We start from the raw sequence: 19,581 nt of genomic DNA, 5'->3' as shown, positions 1-19,581 counted from the left end.
AGCGTAATAAGAACACCTGTAGCGTAATAAGATCGGGTGTAGAGTAATTTATTTTATTTTTATTTCACCTTTATTTAACCAGGTAGGCTAGTTGAGAACAAGTTCTCATTTGCAAAGCACCTGGCCAAGATAAAGCATAGCAGTGTGAACGGACAACACAGAGTTACACATGGAGTAAACAAGTCAATAACACAGTAGAAAAAAGGGAGTCTATATACAATGTGTGCAAAAGGCATGAGGAGGTAGGCGAATAATTACAATATTGCAGATTAACACTGGAGTGATAAATGATCAGATGATCATGTACAGGTAGAGATATTGGTGTGCAAAAGAGCAGAAAAGTAAATAAATGAAAACTGTGGGGATGAGGTAGGTGAAAATGGGTGGGCTATTTACCAATAGATTATGTACAGCTGCAGCGATCGGTTAGCTGCTCAAGTATGGGTGTAGAGTAATAAGAACACCTGTAGCGTAATAAGAACGGGTGTAGAGTAATAAGAACACCTGTAGCGTAATAAGAACGGGTGTAGAGTAATAAGAACACCTGTAGCGTAATAAGAACGGGTGTAGAGTAATAAGAACACCTGTAGCGAAATAAGAACGGGTGTAGAGTAATAAGAACACCTGTAGAGTAATAAGAACGGGTGTAGAGTAATAAGAACACCTGTAGCGTAATAAGAACGGGTGTAGAGTAATAAGAACACCTGTAGCGTAATAAGAACACCTGTAGAGTAATAAGAACACCTGTAGCGTAATAAGAACGGGTGTAGAGTAATAAGAACACCTGTAGCGTAATAAGAACACCTGTAGCGTAATAAGAACGGGTGTAGAGTAATAAGAACACCTGTAGCGTAATAAGAACACCTGTAGAGTAATAAGAACACCTGTAGCGTAATAAGAACGGGTGTAGAGTAATAAGAACACCTGTAGCGTAATAAGAACACCTGTAGCGTAATAAGAACGGGTGTAGAGTAATAAGAACACCTGTAGTGTAATAAGAACACCTGTAGAGTAATAAGAACGGGTGTAGAGTAATAAGAACACCTGTAGAGTAATAAGAACGGGTGTGAGTAATAAGAACACCTGTAGAGTAATAAGAACACCTGTAGAGTAATAAGAACGGGTGTAGAGTAATAAGAACACCTGTAGCGTAATAAGAACGGGTGTAGAGTAATAAGAACACCTGTAGCGTAATAAGAACGGGTGTAGAGTAATAAGAACACCTGTTAAGAACGGGTGTAGAGTAATAAGAACACCTGTAGAGTAATAGGAACGGGTGTAGAGTAATAACAACACCTGTAACGTAATAAGAACGGGTGTAGAGTAATAAGAACACCTGTAGTGTAATAAGAACACCTGTAGCGTAATAAGAACGGGTGTAGAGTAATAAGAACACCTGTAGCGTAATAAGAACACCTGTAGCGTAATAAGAACGGGTGTAGAGTAATAAGAACACCTGTAGCGTAATAAGAACACCTGTAGAGTAATAAGAACACCTGTAGCGTAATAAGAACGGGTGTAGAGTAATAAGAACACCTGTAGCGTAATAAGAACACCTGTAGCGAAATAAGAACGGGTGTAGAGTAATAAGAACGGGTGTAGAGTAATAAGAACACCTGTAGTGTAATAAGAACACCTGTAGAGTAATAAGAACGGGTGTAGAGTAATAAGAACACCTGTAGAGTAATAAGAACGGGTGTAGAGTAATAAGAACACCTGTAGAGTAATAAGAACGGGTGTAGAGTAATAAGAACACCTGTAGCGTAATAAGAACACCTGTAGAGTAATAACAACAGCTGTAGTGTAATAAGAGAAGGTATAGAGTAATAACAACACCTGTAGTGTAATAAGAACAGGTGTAGAGTAATAACAACACCTGTAGTGTAATAAGAGAAGGTATAGAGTAATAACAACACCTGTAGTGTAATAAGAACAGGTGTAGAGTAATAACAACACATGTAGTGTAATAAGAACAGGTGTAGAGTAATAACAACACCTGTAGTGTAATAAGAACAGTTGTAGAGTAATAACAACACATGTAGTGTAATAAGAACAGGTATAGAGTAATAACAACACCTGTAGTGTAATAAGAACAGGTATAGAGTAATAACAACACCTGTAGTGTAATAAGAACGGGTGTAGAGTAATAACAACACATGTAGTGTAATAAGAACAGGTGTAGAGTAATAACAACACCTGTAGTGTAATAAGAACGGGTGAAGAGTAATAAGAACACCTGTAGTGTAATAAGAACGGGTGTAGAGTAATAAGAACACATGTAGTGTAATAAGAACGGGTATAGAGTAATAACAACACCTGTAGTGTAATAAGAACGGGTGTAGAGTAAAAACAACACATGTATTGTAATAAGAGAAGGTATAGAGTAATAACAACACCTGTAGTGTAATAAGAACAGGTGTAGAGTAATAACAACACATGTAGTGTAATAAGAACAGGTATAGAGTAATAACAACACATGTAGTGTAATAAGAACAGGTGTAGAGTAATAACAACACCTGTAGTGTAATAAGAGAAGGTATAGAGTAATAACAACACCTGTAGTGTAATAAGAACAGGTGTAGAGTAATAACAACACCTGTAGTGTAATAAGAGAAGGTATAGAGTAATAACAACACATGTAGTGTAATAAGAACAGGTATAGAGTAATAACAACACCTGTAGTGTAATAAGAACAGGTGTAGAGTAATAACAACACCTGTAGTGTAATAAGAACAGGTGTAGAGTAATAACAACACCTGTAGTGTAATAAGAACAGGTGTAGAGTAATAACAACACCTGTAGTGTAATAAGAACAGGTGTAGAGTAATAACAACACATGTAGTGTAATAAGAACAGGTATAGAGTAATAACAACACCTGTAGTGTAATAAGAACAGGTGTAGAGTAATAACAACACGTGTAGTGTAATAAGAACAGGTATAGAGTAATAACAACACCTGTAGTGTAATAAGAACAGGTATAGAGTACTAACAACACCTGTAGTGTAATAAGAACGGGTGTAGAGTAATAACAACACATGTAGTGTAATAAGAACAGGTATAGAGTAATAACAACACCTGTAGTGTAATAAGAACAGGTGTAGAGTAATAACAACACCTGTAGTGTAATAAGAACGGGTGTAGAGTAATAAGAACACCTGTAGCGTAATAACAACACCTGTAGCGTAATAAGATCGGGTGTAGAGTAATTTATTTTATTTTTATTTCACCTTTATTTAACCAGGTAGGCTAGTTGAGAACAAGTTCTCATTTGCAACTGCGACCTGGCCAAGATAAAGCATAGCAGTGTGAACGGACAACACAGAGTTACACATGGAGTAAACAAGTCAATAACACAGTAGAAAAAAAGGGGAGTCTATATACAATGTGTGCAAAAGGCATGAGGAGGTAGGCGAATAATTACAATATTGCAGATTAACACTGGAGTGATAAATGATCAGATGATCATGTACAGGTAGAGATATTGGTGTGCAAAAGAGCAGAAAAGTAAATAAATGAAAACTGTGGGGATGAGGTAGGTGAAAATGGGTGGGCTATTTACCAATAGATTATGTACAGCTGCAGCGATCGGTTAGCTGCTCAAGTATGGGTGTAGAGTAATAAGAACACCTGTAGCGTAATAAGAACGGGTGTAGAGTAATAAGAACACCTGTAGCGTAATAAGAATGGGTGTAGAGTAATAAGAACACCTGTAGCGTAATAAGAACGGGTGTAGAGTAATAAGAACACCTGTAGCGAAATAAGAACGGGTGTAGAGTAATAAGAACACCTGTAGAGTAATAAGAACGGGTGTAGAGTAATAAGAACACCTGTAGCGTAATAAGAACGGGTGTAGAGTAATAAGAACACCTGTAGCGTAATAAGAACACCTGTAGAGTAATAAGAACACCTGTAGCGTAATAAGAACGGGTGTAGAGTAATAAGAACACCTGTAGCGTAATAAGAACACCTGTAGCGTAATAAGAACGGGTGTAGAGTAATAAGAACACCTGTAGCGTAATAAGAACACCTGTAGAGTAATAAGAACACCTGTAGCGTAATAAGAACGGGTGTAGAGTAATAAGAACACCTGTAGCGTAATAAGAACACCTGTAGCGTAATAAGAACGGGTGTAGAGTAATAAGAACACCTGTAGTGTAATAAGAACACCTGTAGAGTAATAAGAACGGGTGTAGAGTAATAAGAACACCTGTAGAGTAATAAGAACGGGTGTAGAGTAATAAGAACACCTGTAGAGTAATAAGAACACCTGTAGAGTAATAAGAACGGGTGTAGAGTAATAAGAACACCTGTAGCGTAATAAGAACGGGTGTAGAGTAATAAGAACACCTGTAGCGTAATAAGAACGGGTGTAGAGTAATAAGAACACCTGTAGCGAAATAAGAACGGGTGTAGAGTAATAAGAACACCTGTAGAGTAATAGGAACGGGTGTAGAGTAATAACAACACCTGTAACGTAATAAGAACGGGTGTAGAGTAATAAGAACACCTGTAGTGTAATAAGAACACCTGTAGAGTAATAAGAACACCTGTAGCGTAATAAGAACGGGTGTAGAGTAATAAGAACACCTGTAGCGTAATAAGAACACCTGTAGCGTAATAAGAACGGGTGTAGAGTAATAAGAACACCTGTAGCGTAATAAGAACACCTGTAGAGTAATAAGAACACCTGTAGCGTAATAAGAACGGGTGTAGAGTAATAAGAACACCTGTAGCGTAATAAGAACACCTGTAGCGTAATAAGAACGGGTGTAGAGTAATAAGAACGGGTGTAGAGTAATAAGAACACCTGTAGTGTAATAAGAACACCTGTAGAGTAATAAGAACGGGTGTAGAGTAATAAGAACACCTGTAGAGTAATAAGAACGGGTGTAGAGTAATAAGAACACCTGTAGAGTAATAAGAACGGGTGTAGAGTAATAAGAACACCTGTAGCGTAATAAGAACGGGTGTAGAGTAATAAGAACACCTGTAGAGTAATAAGAACACCTGTAGAGTAATAAGAACGGGTGTAGAGTAATAAGAACACCTGTAGCATAATAAGAACGGGTGTAGAGTAATAAGAACGGGTGTAGAGTAATAAGAACGGGTGTAGCGTAATAAGAACGGGTGTAGCGTAATAAGAACGGGTGTAGCGTAATAAGAACGGGTGTAGCGTAATAAGAACGGTTGTAGCGTAATAAGAACACCTGTAGCGTAATAAGAACGGGTGTAGAGTAATAAGAACGGGTGTAGCGTAATAAGAACGGGTGTAGCGTAATAAGAACGGGTGTAGCGTAATAAGAACACCTGTAGCGTAATAAGAACACCTGTAGCGTTATAAGAACACCTGTAGCGTAATAAGAACACCTGTAGCGTAATAAGAACACCTGTAGAGTAATAAGAACGGGTGTAGAGTAATAAGAACGGGTGTAGAGTAATAAGAACGGGTGTAGCGTAATAAGAACGGGTGTAGCGTAATAAGAACGGTTGTAGCGTAATAAGAACACCTGTAGCGTAATAAGAACACCTGTAGCGTAATAAGAACACCTGTAGCGTAATAAGAACACCTGTAGAGTAATAAGAACGGGTGTAGAGTAATAAGAACACCTGTAGCGTAATAAGAACACCTGTAGAGTAATAAGAACGGGTGTAGCGTAATAAGAACACCTGTAGCGTAATAAGAACACCTGTAGAGTAATAAGAACGGGTGTAGCGTAATAAGAACGGTTGTAGGCATGCAGAAGCTAAATGGCTCTTGTCTAGTAAGAAGATACACAGGGAAACAACCCCACTGTTCACAGGGCGAAATGACAGGGGGGCTGTTTATAAAGGTGACAGGAACAGAAGAAAACCTTGGGGTCTGCCCGGTAACAAGGAGGACAGGCTCCTCTCTCCTCGCTCTAATCATCTGCATTGGTGTGGTTGGATGTAATGTATTTTCTTTATGCAGTGTTCCAACCTGTTCGCAGAATGATTGCATTGGCGTGTGGTTAAGGTTTAAAATCAGATTCTATGACTTTGGTCACTAGCTGGAACCGCCACAATCTACGGAGATGCCTCCAGTGCAAAATGCATGAAATAAACGCCAACTTGCATCCACTGGTGGTAGGCATGCTTCAGCAATGCATCTTGAAGGAGTAAAACACCCATTCAGAGACCATGCAGCTTCTGCCCTTCACAACCTCCTGTCATCACACACTTTGCACGGCTGGTGAATAACACATTCTCATTCAAAATGTGTTTTTTTTAGGTCATTCCAATTGCATATTTACTGTCTGTGTTAATCATTTTAAATAGACAAGCCTAAAATAACCGTGTTGGTCAGTTTTAAACGCCTCAGTCAGTCAGTGTCTTGACTCTTGATGTAATCAGCCCCCTGGCATCTGATGTTCAATCATCCCAGTAGCAGTGTGTTGCGCTGTCGACGCTCCCCTCTTAGTCTACTCCTTCATTATGCTAAGTGAGTTGAGAAATTAGCTACAATTATGGATCTATTTGAGGCTGGCTGAAGAGCTCTGACAGCAGAGCTCACTGATCCATTCCTTTGTTTATGTGGCTCTGTTTTCACATCATATGGCTTTATGAAATGCTAGGCTGGGGATAGATGGTACTGACTAGACTACCAGGAAGAATATGGATGTATATTGATTTGGTAACCGTTCCTTCCATTTCCTGCCCCATTGTTATTTGACACTTATTACATAATGTGTACCCTATGGGGTTCCTCTTTGTTCCTTCGAACACTGATTATGTGAACTAATGGAGTCCCTCATAGGTCTAATGCTCTCTTTGTCTTTGTGTCTCTGTCTCTCTCGGTCTCTCTCTCTCTTTCAGATTTTTCTGCTAGAAAAGCACACATCACTGAGGTAATGTACCCACCTTTACTTGTATTTAGCCCATATGACTGTGAAATACAGCTGACTGACATGCCCTCTATTTAAACCCCCCTCCTACTGTCTGTGTTCTGCTACACACACCATCTCCTGCTACTTTCATCCCCCTGCCTGCACTTCAATCCTTATGCTGTGTGTTCTCTCTACTACTACACTTCATACAGAGGCTTCAGTAAGCTCGCCGTCAGTGTGGGAATCTTCATAGGTACTGCCCCGGTCATATATTAGGTACTGCCTCGGTCATATGCTGTGTTTATAAGCCCCTTTCATTTTACACTCTGCCCTGTGATGAGAAGTGCCCCCTGTCAGTTTGTCTGTGTAATCAGGGAGGGGTTAGAAAAATGGGCATAAAGGGGAGACTCAGTTCACTCACAAGGCTTTTTAGTGCCATATTTACTAAGCAGTAGCACCTGTGTTGAGTTTGCATCTGTAATTATCACGGGAATAGAAGACAAGCGAAATCAAAGCTAAAAAAAAACATGAAACTGACCCCGTTGTCCTCGTTCTTCTATTGATATTCAGTTTACTTTCATTCCTCCTTTTATGTGTTGTTCCCTATTGGAAAGAACAGGTGCAAACTTCCCACAGGCAAACGCTTGATAAACCTGGCCCATAGCTTCGCATCAGGTGGTGTTCGTGTTTTCAGCCCATAGAAGTGAGTCCAAATCTAAATCTGTGTCTTAATCACTCTGCTCCATCCTCTGGCCAACAGCTGCCTGGTGTCTCAGGCCTACCAGGCCAGGGGAAGAGGATGGGCCACAGGGGAGTGGACGCGTCCGGAGAGACCACCTACAAGAAGGTAGGCAGCATCTCCCCTGATTCAATTAGTCAATCAATTACATAATAATAACATATAGTACCTGCGCCTTGAAATGACAACCTCCCACAAGAGCAGGCAAGTCAAGACACTGGCACAAGAAAACTCACCTGGTAATGGTCCTGTATGCATAACTAGGCTACAGCTGTGAGCAAGCAAAGCAAGGAAGAGAACCATGAAAGCCTGCACTCTGTATGGTTACATTTACGTCATTTAACAGACACTCTTATCCAAAGTGTGACTTAGAGAACAATTAGGGTTAAGTGCCTTGCTCAAGGGCACATGTGTCGCCTAGTCGACTCAGGGATTTGAACCAGCAACATTTTGGCTTCTGACCCAACGCTCTTAACCACTAGGCTACCTGCTGCCTGTTCCACTTATACTAATGTGAGAAGAGATAAAGACACAGCAGAGCAGACACAGTGTGTCTCACTGAAAACCAGCCTGATGGAGATCTACTGAGACCTGATTGAGCTTGTCTGTCTGTCTGTCTCTCTCTCTGTGTGTCTGTGTCTGTCTGTCTGTCTCTCTGTGTGTCTGTGTCTGTCTGTCTGTCTCTCTCTCTGTGTATCTGTGTCTGTCTGTCTGTCTGTCTCTCTCTCTGTGTGTCTGTGTCTGTCTGTCTGTCTCTTTCTTTAGCACATTAGATGATGCGTATTCTGGTGTGCATGGTTGAGCGAGTCAATGTTTTGGCTCTTCATTGTGGAGTACAGTCCCCTCTGAGAGCTGAACTAATGGAGCTAGTAAATCAGAAGATTTCTCAATTCATATAAATGAGCTGCAGTCCACCAAGCTCAGAGTAGTTTTATCTCCACTAACCCCTACTGTCTGTCTCCTCTCCCCCAGACCACGTCGTCTGCCCTGAAAGGTGCCATCCAGCTGGGCATCGGCTACACAGTGGGCAACCTGAGCTCCAAGCCTGAGAGAGACGTCCTCATGCAGGACTTCTATGTGGTGGAGAGCGTCTTCTTTCCCAGGTAACTAAATCAGATCAGATCAAAGTTTATTGGTCGCGTATACAGTTCTGCAGATGTTATCGCCAGTGCGGTGAAATGCTTATGATTCTACCTCCAACAGGGCAGTAATATTTAGCAATACAATAACAATACACACATAATCCAAAAGTAAAAAACATAACAAGAAATGACGACATAATATGAATGAGCCGGAATATGAGTCCGGAATATAAATATATATGTATGTGAACGGTGTATATTGACTGTATGGACAGTATATTCATAGAAAAGATATGTACTGCAGGAGTTCATTGCTAACCACACCATCAGGGCAGTACATCACTTTGTGAAATCATTAGAACGAGACAGTCACGTCATCCAGGCCTCAGACCGATCACATCCCTGATCCTGGACATGTTATTTTGATAGAAAGCAATATATATTCATATATTTACACTAGAATAGTTCCTTAGTTCATACATAGTTGTCCCGTATCTAAAGGCCTTTCTCCCCTTCTCCCCCATCCAGTGAAGGCAGCAACCTGACTCCAGCCCACCACTTCCCAGACTTCCGTTTTAAGACGTATGCTCCCGTGGCCTTCCGCTACTTCAGGGAGCTCTTTGGGATCAGGCCCGATGACTACCTGGTAAGAATAGGGAAATCTAACATTTTTAAACCATGACAACAGACATGAACACATTGCATGATGTTAACATATTAGATGATCGGGAGGGAGGGACAGGGAGGGTTGGAGAGAATGAGAGACACGGAGGGTTGGAGAGAATGAGAGACAGGGAGGGTTGGAGAGAATGAGAGACAGGGAGGGTTGGAGAGAATGAGAGACACGGAGGGTTGGAGAGAATGAGAGACAGGGAGGGTTGGAGAGACAGGGAGGGTTGGAGAGAATGAGAGACAGGGAGGGTTGGAGAGAATGAGAGACAGGGAGGGTTGGAGAGAATGAGAGACAGGGAGGGTTGGAGAGACAGGGAGGGTTGGAGAGACAGGGAGGGTTGGAGAGAATGAGGAGATTTTGGGAGAGGGAGAGATGAGCAAAGAAATACTATGTGGATGAATAGGGATATTAGGCAGGAAGAAGAACAGAATAGGGAGGGTGAGAGGAGAAACGGTATGCAGTGAGGAGGAGGGACACAGAAGGGTTGGGTTGAGGAGAGGGGGAAGGTAAAGAAGGATGGGTAGAGATGGTTAGGCCAGACGAGATCTGGTGGAGAGGTTAGGTCAAGGAGGAGACGGTGAGTCACTGCTCCTCCCTGAGTGGGCAGCAGTCTAGAAGCTCCACAGCACACACATACAGTGCATTCGGAATGTATCCAGACCCCTTTACTTTTTCCACATTTTGTTAGGTTGCAACCTTATTATAAAATGTATCAAGTCGTTTTTTTATCCTCATAAATCTACACACAATATCCCATAATGACGAAGCAAAAACTGTTTTTTTTAGAAATGTTTGCTAATTATTATTTTTTAAATTAAACTGAAATATCACTTTTACATAAGTATTCAGACCCTTTACTCAGTACTTTGTCGAAGCACCTTTGGCAGCAATTACAGCCTCGAGTCTTCTTGGGTATGATGCTACAAGCTTGGCACACCTGTATTTTGGGAGTTTCTCCCATTCTTCTCTGCAGATCCTCTCAAGGTTTGTCAGGTTGGATGGGGAGCGTTGCTGCACAGCTATTTCCAGGTCTCTCCAGAGATGTTAGATCAGGGTTCAAGTCCAAGCTCTGGCTGGGCCACTCAAGGACATTTAGAGATTTGTCCCGAAGCCACTCCTGTGTTGTCTTGGCTGTGTGCTTAGGGTTGTTGTCCTGTCGGAAGCTGAACCTTCACCCCAGTCTGAGGTCCTGAGCGCTCTGGAGCAGGTTTTCATCAAGGATCTCTCTGTACATTTCTCCATTCATCTTTGCCTCAATCCTGACTCGTCTCCCAGTCCAAACATCCCCATAGCATGATGCTGCCTCCATCATGCTTCAGGGATAGTAGGGATAGTGCCAGGTTTCCTCTAGACATGATGCTAGACATTCAGGCCGTAGAGTTCAACCTTGGTTTCATCAGACCAGAGAATTTAGCTATTCATGGTCTGAGAGTCTTTAGGTGCCTTTTACTGAAGAGTGGCTTCCTTCTAGCCACTACATAAAAGCCTAATTGGTGGAGTGCTGCAGAGATGGTTGTCCTTCTTGAAAGTTCTCCCATCTCCACAGAGGAACTCTAGAGCTCTGTCAAAGTGACCATCGTGTTCTTGGTCACCTCCCTGACCAAGGCCCTTCTCCCCTGATTGCTCAGTTTGACCGGGCAGCCAGCTCAAGGAAGAGTCTCGGTGGTTCCAAACTTCTTCAATTTAAGAATGATAGAGGCCTTTGTGTTCTTAGGGGACTTTGATGCTGCAGAAATGTTTTGTTACCCTTCCCCAGATCTGGGGCTCCCGAGTGGTGCAGCTGTCTAAGGCACTGCATCTCCATGCAAGAGGCGTCACTGCAGTCCCTGGTTTGAATCCAGGTTGCATCACATCCGGCCGTGATTGGAAGTCCCATAGGGCGGCGCACAATTGGCCCAGCGTCATCCGGGTTTGGCCGGGGTTGGCCGTCATTGTAAATAAGAATTTGTTCTTAGCAGACTTGCCTAGTTAAATTAAATAAATAAACCAAATCTGTGCCTTGACACAATCCTGTCTCAGTGCTCTACGGACAATTCCTTTTGATCTCTTGACTTTGTTTTTGCTCTGACATGTACTGTCAACTGTGGAACCTTGTATAGGCAGGTGTGTGCCTTTCCAAATCATGTCCAATCTATTGAATTTACCACAGTCGGACTCCAATCAAGTTGTAGAAACAGCTCAAGGATGATCAATGGAAACAGGACACACCTGAGCTCAATTTTGAGTCTCATAGCAAAGGGTCTGAATACTTACGTAAATAAGGTTTTTCGTGTTTTTTTTTATATACATTAACAAAAATGTCTAAAAACCTGTTTTCACTTTGTCATTAAGGGTTATTGTGTGTAGATTGCTGAGGAAATTGTTTTCTTTAATCCATTTCAGAATAAGGCTGTAATGTAACAAAATGTGAAAGATGTCAAGGGGTCTGACTACTTTCTGACTGCACTGTACCTCTGGTGTGTGTGTGTGTGTGTGTGTGTGTGTGTGTGTGTGTGTGTGTGTGTGTGTGTGTGTGTGTGTGTGTGTGTGTGTGTGTGTGTGTGTGTGTGTGTGTGTGTGTGTGTGTGTGTGTGTGTGTGTGTGTGTGTGTGTGTGTGTGTGTGTGTGTGTGTGTGTGTGTGTGTGTGTGTGTGTGTGTGTGTACATGTCGGAGTAGGATACATACATGTCCTTGTGTGTGTTTCGATATGCCATAATAATGCAGTCAAAGTGTGTGTGTGTGACGGGCACAGCTTCACCCCTCATGGCCCTTGTCACGTTGTTTCTGTCTTGCCTGACTGGCTGTGTGTGTGTTCTGTGAACATGCCCCTCCTGCCTTCTAGACGATATGATTATACAACTGCCTGTGTTTTTAGGATGCTGTCATGCTCCTGTGTGTATTAGGTGTCTGTCTCCCTCTGAGGGTCTGCATTTATTGTGTGTGTGTGTGGCCCTGGGTGTGTGTGCAGAGTTCCTGTCTCAGTGATTAATCACAATGCCTGGAGCTCAAGCTCTCTGCACTCAGGGTCTTGCTCTCCCTTCCTTCCTGCCTCACTGTCTCTCTCTCTTTCTCTTCACTCTTTCTCCCTTCCTCCATTCTCATCTTTCTCTGTTTATTTCTTTCTCTCTTTCCCCTCTCCCCTCCTTTCTTTCTCTCATTTTCACTCTCCTTCCTCTCTCTTGTGCTCTGTCTCTCCCTGCTCTCATCTTCCCCTCCTCTTGTCATCCCCTATTCCCCATACTGTCTGATTGGGATACGTCTGCAAGAAGGGATGATTCATCAGGCTGTGCATTTCAGAGGGTGATGGATTGTGGTGAAACAATTAAAATCTTAATATCTAACCCCCAAAAGTTATTTGTTTTCAATCTGACAATTTATAATTTCAGTTGGTTAAAAGCACTGAAAAAATACAATCTGTCACGGTGTGGTGTGTGTGTGTGGCTCTCTATCCCACAGCCTGCTGCCCACTCCCTCCCTCTCAGTCCAGACCTGCTGTCATCAGTGAGCAGCACAGCAGGCTCTGTAGCACCCTGACTGGGAGTGTGATCTCCCCCACCAGACAGGCAGGCACCCCGGCAAGCCTGGAGAGAGACTGGGAAGAGAATCAGGAGAGACAGGAGGGGCAGAGAGGGTTGGAAAGAATGAGGAGATTTTGGGAGGGAGAGATGAGCAAAGAAATACTAAGTGGATGAATAGGGATATTAGGCAGGAAGAAGAACAGAATAGGGAGGGTGAGAGGAGAAACGGTATGCAGTGAGGAGGAGGGACACAGAAGGGTTGGGTTGAGGAGAGGGGGAAGGTATAAGAAGGATGGGTAGAGATGGTTAGGCCAGACGAGATCTGGTGGAGAGGTTAGGTCAAGGAGGAGACAGGGTGAGTCACTGCTTCTCCCTGAGTGGGTAGCAGTCTAGAAGCTCCACAGCACATACATACCTCCGATTAGTGTATGTGCACGTGTGATGTGTGTCTCTGTGTATGTATACTTGTTGGAGTGCATGTTTGTACTTGTGTGTGTTTCAATATGCAAAAATAATGCAGTCAAAGTGTATGTGTCTGTGTGTCTGCAGTACTCCCTGTGTAACGAGCCCCTGATTGAGTTGTCCAACCCCGGGGCCAGTGGCTCTGTGTTCTACCTGACCAAGGACGATGAGTTCATCATCAAGACCGTTATGCACAAGGAGGCCGAGTTTCTACAGAAGCTGCTGCCTGGCTACTACATGGTGAGATATGACCCCACACACTCACAATACACACACAAACACACACACTGCATCGTTCCACTCACTCACATACTACTCACAAGAGGCAATCTTTTCTGATGAATCGCACATCTCGTCGGTCCTTGTCACGTATTGGCTATTGCAGCAGATGACCACACGGGTTCCACTCCTATCAGCTAAAAACAAGAAGTGGCTCCACTGGACAATTGAGGAGTGGAAAAACATTTCCTGATTAATCCCTGTTCCTGTTGCGTCATGCTAATGGCAGAGTCAGGATTTGGCATAAACAGCGTGGGTCCATTGGCCCATGCTACCTGGTGTCAACTGTACAGGCTGTTGGTGTAATGGTTTTGGGAATGTTTTCCTGGCACATGTTAAGTCCCTTGATACCAATTGAGCAAAGTTCAGGCTGTTCTGGAGGCAAAGCAGATCCGACCAGGTACTAGTGTATGTCCATGTTTCTATTTTAGATTTCTATTTTCCGTGGGGATAAGCTTGTGTATATTCATGTACTAACAGGCATGGAAACCGAGCAGGAATTTACCCACGTTTGAAGGGAAATGCCCTCAAGCATTAGTCTATGACAACAGGAAGACATTTACACTGACCTTTTCCACCATTTTGGCTCCAGACCATTGCGGTTACACGATTCCAATGGGTGTTAGGTGTGCGTGCTAATGAGCCATGAGGGATTGTGAGCCATGCGGGTTCACTGTGGCCTGAGGCCATAGCAGACTGAGACTAAGACTGAGACACATAGTGGGGACAGTAGAACAGCTCTACACGTCTGCTGACAGGACTGGGTTGGGCTGGGGGCCTGATGTAAAACATGGTGATGTAACAAACGTCAGTGCCACCCCCTCACACTTGTTTTCCACTCTCTCATGGCATCATTCTACATGCCTGTTTTCCCCCCATACTTTTGTAATTAGCAATGCCAAGCTCGATTCTCTGTCATGCTTTCACTTGCTCTCTCTCTCCCTCTCACATCCCAGTACACCACACTTTTATTGCATGCTTTAAAATGACCTTATTTGTATATATTTTTTTAAACATTTTTTGGGAATGTGGAATTTGGAATCTCTTACTCTCTCTCACCCTCTCACATCTTTCTTTTTCTCACCCTCTCACATCTCTTACTCTTGCTCTCCCTCTCTCTCCCTCTCACATCTCTTACTCTCTCTCCCTCTCACATCTCTTATTCTCTCTCACATCTCTTATTCTCTCTCACATCTCTTACTCTCTCTCACCCTCTCACATCTTTCTTTTTCTCATCCTCTCACATCTCTTACTCTCTCTCACATCTTTCTTTTTCTCACCCTCTCACATCGCTTAATCTCTCTCACCCTCTCACATCTCTTTCTTTTTCTCTCCCTCTCGAATCTTTCTTTTTCTCTCCCTCTCATCTTTTACTCTCTCTCACCCTCTCACATCTCTTATTCTCTCTCACATCTCTTACTCTCTCTCACATCATTCTTTTTCTCACCCACTCACATCTCTTACTCTCTCTCCCTCTCACATCTTTCTTTTTCTCTCCTCTCACATCTCTTACTCTCTCACCCTCTCTCATATCTTACTCTCTCTCTCCCTCACATCCTACTGTCTCTCACCCTCTCACATCTCTTTTGTTTTCTCTCCCTCTCATATCTTTCTTTTTCTCTCCCTCTCGCATCTTTCTTTTTCTCTCCCTCTCACATCTCTTACTCTCTCTCACCCTCTCACATCTCTTATTCTCTCTCACATCTCTTACTCTCTCTCACATCTTTCTTTTTCTCATCCTCTCACATCTCTTACTCTCGCTCTCCCTCTCACATCTCTTACTCTCTCTCACATCTTTCTTTTTCTCACCCTCTCACATCTCTTACTCTCTCTCCCTCTCACATCTCTTACTCTCGCTCTCCCTCACATCCTACTGTCTCTCACCCTCTCACATCTCTTTTGTTTTCTCTCCCTCTCGCATCTTTCTTTTTCTCTCCCTCTCACATCTCTTTCTTTTTCTCTCCCTCTCACATCTCTTATTCTCTCTCACCCTCTCATCTCTTTCTTTTTCTCTCCCTCTCGCATCTTTATTTTTCTCTCCCTGTCACATCTCTTACTCTCTCTCACCCTCTCACATCTCTTTCTTCTTCTCTCCCTCTCGCATCTTTCTTTTTCTCTCCTCTCACATCTCCTACTGTCTCTCACCCTCTCACATCTCTTTTTTTTTCTCTCCCTCTCAGATCTCTTACTCTCTCTCACCCTCTCACATCTCTTTATTTGTCTCTCCCTCTCACATCTCTTACTCTCTCTCCCTCTTGCATCTTTCTTTTTCTCACCCTCTCACATCTCTTTCTTTTTCTCTCCCACTCACATCTCCTACTGTCTCTCACCCTCTCACATCTTTCTTTTTCTCTCCCTCTCGAATCTTTCTTTTTCTCTCCCTCTCACATCTCTTACTCTCTCTCACCCTCTCACATCTCTTATTCTCTCTCACATCTCTTACTCTCTCTCACCCTCTCACATCTTTCTTTTTCTCTTCCTCTCACATCTCTTACTCTCGCTCTCCCTCTCACATCTCTTACTCTCTCTCACATCTTTCTTTTTCTCTCCCTCTCACATCTCTTACTCTCTCTCACCCTCTCACATCTCTTTCTTTTTCTCTCCCTCTCGCATCTTTCTTTTTCTCTCCCTCTCACATCTCTTACTCTCTCTCACCCTCTCACATCTCTTTCTTCTTCTCTCCCTCTCGCATCTTTTCTTTTTCTCTCCTCTCACATCTCCTACTGTCTCTCACCCTCTCACATCTTTCTTTTTCTCTCCCTCTCAGATCTCTTACTCTCTCTCACCCTCTCACATCTCTTTATTTGTCTCTCCCTCTCACATCTCTTACTCTCTCTCCCTCTTGCATCTTTCTTTTTCTCACCCTCTCACATCTCTTTCTTTTTCTCTCCCACTCACATCTCCTACTGTCTCTCACCCTCTCACATCTTTCTTTTTCTCTCCCTCTCGAATCTTTCTTTTTCTCTCCCTCTCACATCTCTTACTCTCTCTCACCCTCTCACATCTCTTATTCTCTCTCACATCTCTTACTCTCTCTCACCCTCTCACATCTTTCTTTTTCTCTTCCTCTCACATCTCTTACTCTCGCTCTCCCTCTCACATCTCTTACTCTCTCTCACATCTTTCTTTTTCTCTCCCTCTCACATCTCTTACTCTCTCTCACCCTCTCACATCTCTTTCTTTTTCTCTCCTCTCGCATCTTTCTTTTTCTCTCCCTCTCACATCTCTTACTCTCTCTCACCCTCTCACATCTCTTTCTTTTTCTCTCCCTCTCACATCTCTTTCGTTTTCTCTCCCTCTCACATCTTACTTTTTCTCTCCCTCTCGCATCTTTCTTTTTCTCACCCTCTCACATCTCCTACTGTCTCTCACCCTCTCACATCTCTTTCGTTTTCTCTCCCTCTCACATCTTTCTTTTTCTCTCCCTCTTGCATCTTTCTTTTTCTCACCCTCTCACATCTCTTTCTTTTTCTCTCCTCTCACATCTCCTACTGTCTCTCACCCTCTCACATCTTTCTTTTTCTCTCCTCTCGAATCTTTCTTTTTCTCCCTCTCACATCTCTTACTCTCTCTCACATCTTTCACCCTCTCACATCTCTTATTCTCTCTCACATCTCTTACTCTCTCTCACCCTCTCACATCTTTATTTTTCTCTCTTCCTCTCACATCTCTTACTGTTTTCTCTCCTCTCATCTTTCTTACTCTCTCTCACATCTTTCTTTTTCACCCACTCACATCTCTTATTCTCTCTCCCCTCTCATCATCTCTTTCTTTTTCTCTCCTCTCACATCTTTTACTTTCTCTCCCTCTCACATATCTTACTCTCTCTCTCCCTCTCACATCCTACTGTCTCTCACCCTCTCACATCTTTCTTTTGTTTTCTCTCTCACATCTTTCTTTTTCTCTCCCTCTCACATCTTTTCTTTTTCTCTCCCTCTCAGATCTCTTACTCTCTCTCACCCTCTCACATCTCTTTATTTCTCTCTCACATCTCTTACTCTCTCCCTCACATCTTTCTTTTTCTCATCCTCTCACATCTCTTACTCTCGCTCTCCCTCTCACATCTCTTACTCTCTCTCACATCTTTCTTTTTCTCACCCTCTCACATCTCTTACTCTCTCTCCCTCTCACATCTCTTACTTTTTCGCTCCTCCCTCACATCCTACTGTCTCTCACCCTCTCACATCTCTTTTGTTTTCTCTCCCTCTCGCATCTTTCTTTTTCTCTCCTCTCACATCTCCTACTGTCTCTCACCCTCTCACATCTTTTCTTTTCTCTCCCTCTCACATCTTTCTTTTTCTCTCCCTCTTGCATCTTTCTCTCACCCTCTCACATCTCTTTCTTTTTCTCTCCTCTCACATCTCCTACTGTCTCTCACCCTCTCACATCTTTCTTTTTCTCTCCCTCTCGAATCTTTCTTTTTCTCTCCCTCTCACATCTCTTACTCTCTCTCACCCTCTCACATCTCTTATTATCTCTCACATCTCTTACTCTCTCACCCTCTCACATCTTTCTTTTTCTCTTCCTCTCACATCTCTTACTCTCGCTATCCCTCTCACATCTCTTACTCTCTCTCACATCTTTCTTTTTCTCACCCACTCACATCTCTTACTCTCTCTCCCTCTCACATCTCTTTCTTTTTCTCTCCTCTCACATCTGTATTTTTCTCTCCCTCTCACATCTCTTTCTTTTTCTCTCCCTCTCACATCTCTTTCTTTTTCTCTCCTCTCACATCTCTTACTCTCTCACCCTCTCTCATCTCTTACTCTCTCTCACATCTTTCTTTTTCTCACCCTCTCACATCTCTTACTCTCTCTCCCTCTCACATCTCTTACTCTCGCTCTCCCTCTCACATCTCTTACTCTCTCTCTCACATCTTTCTTTTTCTCACCCACTCACATCTCTTACTCTCTCTCACCCTCTCACATCTCTTTCTTTTTCTCTCCCTCTCGCATCTTTATTTTTCTCTCCCTCTCACATCTCTTTCTTTTTCTCTCCCTCTCACATCTCTTACTCTCTCTCACCCTCTCACATCTCTTTCTTTTTCTCACCCACTCACATCTCTTACTCTCTCACCCTCTCACATCTCTTTCGTTTTCTCTCCCTCTCGCATCTTTCTTTTTCTCTCCCTCTCACATCTCTTTCTTTTTCTCCCTCTCACATCTTTATTTTTCTCTCCCCCTCACATCTTTCTTTTTCTCTCCCTCTCACATCTCTTACTCTCTCTCACCCTCTCACATCTCTTTCTTTTTCTCTCCCTCTCGCATCTTTATTTTTCTCTCCCCCTCACATCTTTCTTTTTCTCTCCTGGTCACATCTCTTACTCTCTCTCACCCTCTCACATCTCTTTCTTCTTCTCTCCCTCTCGCATCTTTATTTTTCTCTCCCTCTCACATCTCTTTCTTTTTCTCTCCCTCTCACATCTCTTACTCTCTCTCACCCTCTCACATCTCTTTCTTTTTCTCACCCACTCACATCTCTTACTCTCTCTCACCCTCTCACATCTCCTACTGTCTCTCACATCTCTTTCTTTTTCTCTCCTCTCACATTTCCTACTGTCTCTCACCCTCTCACATCTTTATTTTTCTCTCCCTCTCGCATCTTTCTTTTTCTCACCCTCTCACATCTCTTTCTTTTTCTCTCCCTCTCGAATCTTTCTTTTTCTCTCCCTCTCACATCTCTTACTCTCTCTCACCCTCTCACATCTCTTACTCTCTCTCACCCTCTCACATCTTTATTTTTCTCTTCCTCTCACATCTCTTACTCTCGCTCTCCCTCTCACATCTCTTACTCTCTCACATCTTTCTTTTTCTCACCCTCTCACATCTCTTACTCTCTCTCCCTCTCACATCTTTTACTCTCGCTCTCTCTCTCACATCTCTTACTCTCTCTCTCACATCTTTCTTTTTCTCACCCTCTCACATCTCTTACTCTCTCTCCCTCTCACATCTCTTACTCTCTCTCTCACATCTTTCGTTTTCTCACCCACTCACATCTCTTAC

The 19,581-nt window shown here is 42.9% G+C and overlaps 1 protein-coding gene across 4 annotated transcripts in view; it reads left to right on the top strand.

The window, feature by feature from the left end:
• The window catches only part of LOC123999049 (phosphatidylinositol 4-phosphate 5-kinase type-1 gamma-like), a 101,994-nt gene that overhangs the window by 42,312 nt on the left and 40,101 nt on the right, over positions 1 to 19,581 (top strand). For all 4 annotated transcript variants that reach the window (XM_046304404.1, XM_046304421.1, XM_046304398.1 and 1 more), the window contains exons 2-6: positions 6,836 to 6,867; positions 7,607 to 7,693; positions 8,558 to 8,688; positions 9,196 to 9,313; positions 13,388 to 13,540. In XM_046304404.1, the coding sequence (XP_046160360.1) occupies positions 6,836 to 6,867; positions 7,607 to 7,693; positions 8,558 to 8,688; positions 9,196 to 9,313; positions 13,388 to 13,540 (521 nt within the window). The remainder of the gene's footprint in view (positions 1 to 6,835; positions 6,868 to 7,606; positions 7,694 to 8,557; positions 8,689 to 9,195; positions 9,314 to 13,387; positions 13,541 to 19,581) is intronic.

Source organism: Oncorhynchus gorbuscha, linkage group LG02 (genome assembly GCF_021184085.1).
Source record: "Oncorhynchus gorbuscha isolate QuinsamMale2020 ecotype Even-year linkage group LG02, OgorEven_v1.0, whole genome shotgun sequence".
Lineage (NCBI taxonomy): Eukaryota > Metazoa > Chordata > Actinopteri > Salmoniformes > Salmonidae > Oncorhynchus > Oncorhynchus gorbuscha.
Note: the sequence above shows the minus strand (reverse complement) of the source record. Positions and strands in the feature narration are given on the sequence as shown.